The 7,661-nt window shown below is 36.6% G+C and overlaps 1 protein-coding gene across 1 annotated transcript; it reads left to right on the top strand.

Moving 5' to 3' along the window:
- Positions 1-2,099: 2,099 nt before the first annotated feature.
- sh2d1ab (SH2 domain containing 1A duplicate b) lies at positions 2,100-5,404 on the top strand. Its single transcript, XM_016258772.1, has 3 exons — positions 2,100-2,262; positions 2,603-2,666; positions 4,599-5,404. Exons 1-3 carry the CDS (start codon positions 2,126-2,128, stop codon positions 4,722-4,724), a joined length of 327 nt encoding a protein of 108 aa, XP_016114258.1. The 5' UTR covers positions 2,100-2,125; the 3' UTR covers positions 4,725-5,404.
- Positions 5,405-7,661: the final 2,257 nt, after the last annotated feature.

Raw genomic sequence — 7,661 nt, 5'->3', positions numbered from 1 at the left:
TCCAGAGTTTGGGCGCTAAATAGGAAAAGGATCTGCCGCCCACAGTTGATTTTGATATTCTAGGTAGTATCAAATGGCCAGAGTTTTGAGAACGCAGCAGACGTGGAGAACTATAATGCAATAAGAGCTTGCTCAAGTACTGAGGTGCTAATCCATTCAGGGCTTTATAAGTAATAAGCAAGATTTTAAAATCTATAGGATGTTTAATAGGGAGCCAGTGCAGTGTTGACAGAACCGGGCTAATATGGTAATACTTCCTGGTTCTAGTAAGAACTCTAGCTGCTACATTTTGGACCCGCTGGAGTTTGTTTATTAAGCGTGCAGAACAACCACCCAATAAAGCATTACAATAATCTAACCTTGAGGTCATGAACGCATGAATTAACGTTTCTGCATTTGACATTGAGAGCATAGGTCGTAAATTAGATATATTTTTGAGATGGAAAAATGCAGTTTTACAAATGCTAGAAACATGGCGTTCTAAGGAAAGATTGCTATCAAATAGCACACCTAGGTTGCTAACTGATGACGTGGAATTGACACAGCAGCCATCGAGTGTTGGACAGTGTTCTAGGTTATTACATGCGGAGGTTTTAGGTCAGATAATTGGCACCTCTGTTTTTCCAGAATTTAACAGTAAGAAATTACTCGTCATCCAGTTTTTTATATCGACTATGCATTCCGCTAGTTTTTCAAATTGGTATATTTCTTCGGGCCGCAAAGAAATATAGAGCTGAGTATCATCAGCATAACAGTGAAAGCTAACACCGTGTTTCCTGATGATATCTCCCAGGGGTAACATGTAAAGCGTGAAGAGTAACGGCCCTAGTACTGAGCCTTGAGGTACTCCATACTGCACTTGTGATCGATATGATACCTCTTCATTCACTGCTACGAATTGATGGCGGTCATACAAGTACGATTTGAACCATGCTAATGCACTTCCATTAATGCCAACAAAGTTTTCTAGTCTATTCAAAAGAATGTTGTGGTCGATAGTCGAACGCAGCACTGAGATCCAGTAGCACTGATAGAGAGATACAACCACGATCAGATGATAAGAGCAGGTCGTTTGTAACTCTAATGAGAGCAGTCTCAGTACTATGATACAGTCTAAATCCTGACTGGAAATCCTCACAAATACCATTTTTCTCTAAGAAGGAATACAATTGTGAGGATACTACCTTTTCTAGTATCTTGGACAGAAAAGGGAGATTCGAGATTGGTTTATAATTAACTAGATCTGTGGGGTCAAGTTGTGGTTTTTTGATGAGAGGCTTAATAACAGCCAGTTTGAAGGTTTTGGGGACATATCCTAATGACAATGATGAATTAATAATAGCCAGAAGAGGATTTATGACTTCTGGAAGCACTTTTTTTAGGAGCTTAGATGGAATAGGGTCTAACATACATGTTGTTGGTTTAGATGATTTAAAAAGTTTATACAATTCTTCCTCTCCTATAGTGGAGAATGAGTGGAATTGTTCCTCAGGCGATCTATAGCACACTATCTGATGCGATACTGTAGCTGACGGCTGCATGGTTACAATTTTATCTCTAATAGTACCGATCTTGGAATTAAAGTAGTGCATAAAGTCATTACTGCTGTGCTGCTGGGAAATGTCAACACCTGTTGATGCTTTATTTTTCATTAATTTAGCAACTGTATTGAATAAATACTTGGGGTTATGTTTGATTTCTGAAGGCTTTTATATTATCCCGACCAAAAACAAATGACATTTTGTTTGCAGAGCCCAAGTTGTGGCCTATTATATTATCAAAAACAGTTATACTAGTTTAAACCGTTTATTGTGTGGAACTGATGTGTGAAACATAAAGAGTTTTTTTTAAAGAGGCATTGTCTGAAATAAAATGTTAGAAATTAACAGTTTCACACACAGTTGTGCAGTTTAATCTGTAAACTCGAACATTAGGGGTGCGGCCTGATATCTGAAACTACATTCTCTAATGTTCACCTGACATTTTGCATGCTTTTGCTATTGTTGCAGAAATTGTGCCTTATTTTTTGAAGTGCTTATTTCCTGCCTGGTTTCATCATTTCCTGCTCAAGGGACAAATATCACATGCGTGTAGTGATTGCCTGAGAAACAATGCATGCAGCACAATGGAATCACTGTCTGTGTATCACGGGGCCATCAGCCGAGAGACGTGCGAGATGCGTCTGTGTGAAGCGGGCAAAGACGGCAGCTATTTAATTCGAGACAGTGAGAGCATTCCTGGCGCATACTGCCTCTGCGTTCTGTAAGTCCTCCAGAAATCTCTGTTTTTTCTCATTTAGGCTCAAATGTGTCACTCAAGTTAACGAACAATACACTGAAAACAAAGGTGAAGGAACTCTTTCTATTTCTCAGAAATTGCTAGTAAATTTTCACTCAGAAATTGCTAAGAAATTTGCAATGAAATGGCAAATAACACATTAAATGAACTATGAAATTTTAAAGGAGAAAACTGAAAAAATACTTTCTTGTACAACATACTCAAGTACTCTGTTTTATTTATAATGTATGAATGTAGCATTGTTTTTCCCAGTGTAGCGTGAAGTTTAGCCTGTGTTTTTAACCTGATCTGATTTGTGCCGCAGGTGTAATGGTTTCGTCTACACATACCGGCTCCAGAGAGACACGGCGGGCTCCTGGGCGGCCGAGGTGAGCGACAAACATCAAACATATAGAGACGCAAACCTCATACACAACAGCAGATACTATCATTTAAAACACGCCAGCTCTGAATTGTCCTGAAATTATCTACTTTTGAACATTTTTATGACTAATAATTGGCCCAATTACAATTATTAGTTTTTGCATAATTAATAAATTGTAGTATTTGTGTGCTTCCTCATTTGTAAGTTATAATTGGGTTTTGTAAGGCAAGGCAAGGCAAGTTTATTTATATAGCACATTTCATACACAATGGTAATTCAAAGTGCTTTACATAAAAGAAAAGAAAAAAATAATCACAACAATAAAACAAGGAATTTAAAAACTTTAAAAATGATAACAAAATTGATTTAGAGGTTTAAAATAAATTTAAAACAGTTAAGAATAGAAAACGATTATGCATACAATATAGTGCAATCAGTTTGGACGTAGCACAGTGCTCATTCAATAAATGCACAGCTAAACAGATGAGTTTTGAGTCTGTATTTAAATGTGATTAATGTTTAAAGATGAATAAAATAATCTGCTCAAACACAGAATGAATGCAAATCAGTCATGAGTCATCCTCAGGAAACCATCTGTGCCTGAAATTTCCAGGGACATAGATTCTTGATTTTTTTATTATTGCTATTAATATTTATGTTATTATTAGTTTGTTTTAAAATGTAAAAGTTTGTTTTAAAATTGTCTGAATTTGTGACATTGCTACGAAACCCAAATATGTGGTATAACCTTAAAAAAATACTTCAACCCTGTCACATAAAGGCTGGAATTGTACTTGATGCAAAAACATCACACATTAATATAACTGAAAATGTTCCATCTTCGTAATATTGCATGTCTTCGATCTTCTCTAACTCTAGCTGATGCTGAAATCTTAATTCATGCATTAATCACATCACGTCTGGATTATTGCAATGCTCTATTTCTTGGTCTGCCTAAAAAACTTATTGCAAGGTTACAGTATGTTCAAAACTCAGCAGCAAGAGTTCTCACCTCCACCAGGCGTTCTGCTCACATTACTCCTCTACTGCGTGATCTTCACTGGCTACCTGTGGCATCACGTATTCACTTTAAGATATTACTTCTAACGTTTAAGGCATTAAATGGTCTTGCCCCTCCATATCTGTCTGACCTACTGTACTCCTATTCTCCTGCCCAGTCTCTCAGATCATATGAGCTTGTCTTTTGTCCATTCCTCGTTTTCGGCTGTCCACTGTAGGTGGTAGGACATTTAGTGTTAATGCTCCGAAATTACGGAATTCGCTACCCCTTACACTTCGTAATATCCCATCTTTGTCTACATTCAAGAAATAAATAGTAATAGCCCATGACATTTCTCTTTTGAAACATGCTTTTTGTCTACATTCAACATTGTACAACAAATAAGTAAACCGTTATGACATCATTTTATAAATGTATATATATATATATATATATATATATACATATATACACACACACACACACACAGAGACACAGAAATTGCCTGATTTTCTAATGCCATGCAAACATTCCATATTTCCATATTTATTTTTTATATTTAAGGTTTTGCATGTACAATGGAAAATGATATTGTGTTTATCTGTCAGTAATAATTATAACACACAGCTGTGTATTTTCTGAGAATGAGTCAAACGTATAGAGGCATGGAAAGATATGAGGTGAGATTGAAAAGAGTGATTATACAGAGAGAAATCTCTCAGCATACCATCTGCCTCAGAGATGAGCTGTTTTATAAAGCTAACATCTCATCTTGAAACTACGTGACATTATAGCTACAGATCTGATATAGATGAAATAAAGAAAACAATATGGGCAACATTATTTTCATGCGCTTAACATACAAGTTCACCAACTCCTTGCAAAGAAATGTTTTTGTTGCTGTTGTTTATTTGTTTACTCGTTTATTTTTTGCAGACAGCACCAGGTCAAACTAAACGCTTGTTCCGAAAAGTCAAGAATTTGATCAGCGCCTTTGAGAAACCGGACCAGGGCATCGCCGTTCCTCTCCTCTACCCTGTGACCGTCCAGAAGCTCTGCTAGAATGATCCTCATGACCAGCCGCTGTAAACCTACACAACAAACTAAGCATGTGGACAGTCTCACTCGTTTTTACACATGTGGATTCCTGTACATATAAAAGGATTTGTATATAAGGAAAAACAAAAACCTAATTTTGCAAAGTTTAATGTGGGGAAATGAGAAAGCCTCATCTAAATTGTTTTAATACTGAGATCAGTAGTCAACAAATATGAGTTTTAATCCTATTCTCAAATTATTAACCCTGTCCTAAACATGTGGTTATTTAGGTGTATTATCATTACCAAACTGACCAATAAAGCGCTGCATTATTTCATTCTCGTCTCATCAAGATGGGACTTTTTAAAGCATAATTTTTATTTGGAAATTATTAGATAAATCAATAAATTCTGGTAATATCAAATGTTTTTGTGTTGCATTTTAACAGCTATTATAGGTTAATGACAATAATTCTCTTTCAAAACATGTTTTGCGCTGTATATAAAATGTGTTATGGTTCAAGTAGTCTGCTCTTGTAGCTGTAAATATGAAGTTTTTAGCTCTGGCTGATTTTAAATCATAATTTTGACTACCCCTGACCACATTACATGAACATGATTATTTGCATGGACAGAGCAAGAACATAAAGTGTTAAGTGTTTCAAATGCATGCGTTGCCCTCTTTAACACTGTTAAACTAAATGCACACAGTAAACATGAACAACTCTCAAATAAGTGTGAACGGTTTATCTGGCATTCATTTATGTGTGAAACTTCTGTTCATTACTGTAGGTGGCTAATAATAGAATACTAGAAAATTATTTCAAAAGAAAATAATATAAAGACCCTTATGTTCTCTTAAATAATCAGCATATATATATATATATATATATATAGCAAGAATTGGACCTTAAAATAAAGTGTGACCAAGTATATTTATTAGTAGGCCTATACTGCTGAATATACGTAATGCAAACTAGTCTGAATCTTTAAAACAGTAGTTATTGGTGTTTGTCATGGCAGAAAAAATGAGCCAATCCATGCAGCCAGAAGATGCATCCTGTGGAACATCATTCTGAACTTTTAAACATATTTTAAAGCTCTACGAACATAGGGCTGTAAAAGTCCTTGCTTCCTAAGACAAAGTGCTACCCTCAAAACAAGACATTTCAGTAAGTGCCATTAACAGTGTGTGATGGTTCTTTGAGCGACCGTTAATAGATGAGCACAGAATTAGCTTTTCATGGTTAATAATCACTTTAACATTAACAGTTAGCTTGTGCTGAGAGTAGTTGAAAACCTCAGTGTTAAAGTTCAGATGTATATACTGGCATTAAGGGAAGGTTATATTTTTAGATGCTGCAACCATTTGGGCTTTTTTTAAAGTACAGAACAAATATTCCATGCAGGCTCCAAATTGATATGAATTTATGAACTGCTTTCTGAATATATAATTATAATACAACATCCCAGAAAACTGCTTAAGGCTTATCGATTTTTTTTTTTACTCATGGATGTATGACATGGACTTAAAGATGCTATGCTGAACTTCTGCGAAAATTAATCTGAGGTGTACAAATGACCCTTTGCTGCTGTTTTAGTGTTCACCTTTCGTGTCTTGGAAACCATTTAAACCGTAGCAGATGTATAAAGGTCCACTGAGGCACAGACTAACTCACACAATCAGCCACATCAGAGTGAAACGAAACAGAACAAACCACCTCTTTCCTGCTCCTTCCATTGTGTTTAGGCTTTTCTGCTGTGGTTGCTTATTTCACGCCTTAATAAGTATATTTTCCTTTTCAAAAATATATATTTAAGCACACTTTCCTAATCTAAAGACGAATTCACCGCAACACCAGCCACCTACGCGCTTGTCCTTTCATCTCAAACCAGCAGTTTCCCCATTCAATGCGAAATCACATCGTGTGTGAGAAGAAACGTTTAGATGGAAACTGAAGCATCCATCGTTCACATGAAGCCTCTGGGATGAGTGCTGAAACGGCTTCAATAAATCTTCAAACATGTCCTAATGCTCTTAAATAATTTATGCATGACAATCTCCTGTATAACTAAACTGATTTAGAGAAGCACTGGTCTGATGGGGACTTTCCCTGCGATTGTTTGCTTTGAAACGACTAGCATGTAAATGTCAAGCAATGAACTAGGTTTTAAATAAGCAAAGCAGTTCCTAATGACTAAATGCATTTATGAATTGTAAAATCAAATCAAGCTTGTGCATTTATCCAAAACAACAATACACTGCCAAAGAACGAAAACACAAATTATAACAGTCATTACTTGCTTGCAATTGGGTAATTCTGAGGAGGCAATGCCATTTATGAGCAATGCGTGTCCCCAGTTTTACTGATTTAATTTAAAGCATACTGCACTAAAGCACATTATTTCACAGATTTGACACTGTATACATGTATGTACTGTCAGTATCTGCATGTCATTATAAACATTATAATAACTTGATGACAAGATAACGGGATGGTGAGTGCGGATCACAGTGCCAGGTGAGTTCCTCTGTGAATGGGGCAGTGCACAGTGGGATTGAGATGCTGGACCACAGAGAAGGAGAGGAGTACCAGGAGCTTTGGAGCAGGAACCATCTGAGATAGTTATCACAGAGAAGTAGATTGCAGGTAAGCAGTCGTGTTTCCACCTTGGAGACCAGACAAAGACTGAGGCTGAGGACTTTGCTTAAATGGTGATTTGATTAGTGCGATGATGAATGATGGGTGCTGGTTATTAGTATTTAGGTGACATGGATCATAACGAAGGGGTGACAGTGGAGCCTGGTGTATTTGTGACATTACGGCCTGCTCCTGAGGGCTAAGGACCCTGATGCTTGGTCAAGCTGTTGGAAGAGTTTTGGGCATACTTGGCCCAGGCAAAGAACCGGTTCCAGGAGTTTATTTGTATAGCACATTTCATACACAATGGTAATTCAAAG

This window comes from Sinocyclocheilus grahami, unplaced genomic scaffold, assembly GCF_001515645.1.
Source record: "Sinocyclocheilus grahami isolate Dianchi unplaced genomic scaffold, SAMN03320097.WGS_v1.1 scaffold1736.1, whole genome shotgun sequence".
NCBI classification, from domain to species: domain Eukaryota; kingdom Metazoa; phylum Chordata; class Actinopteri; order Cypriniformes; family Cyprinidae; genus Sinocyclocheilus; species Sinocyclocheilus grahami.
The sequence above is the reverse complement of the archived record's forward strand: the minus strand, read 5'-3'. Positions and strand labels throughout refer to the sequence as shown.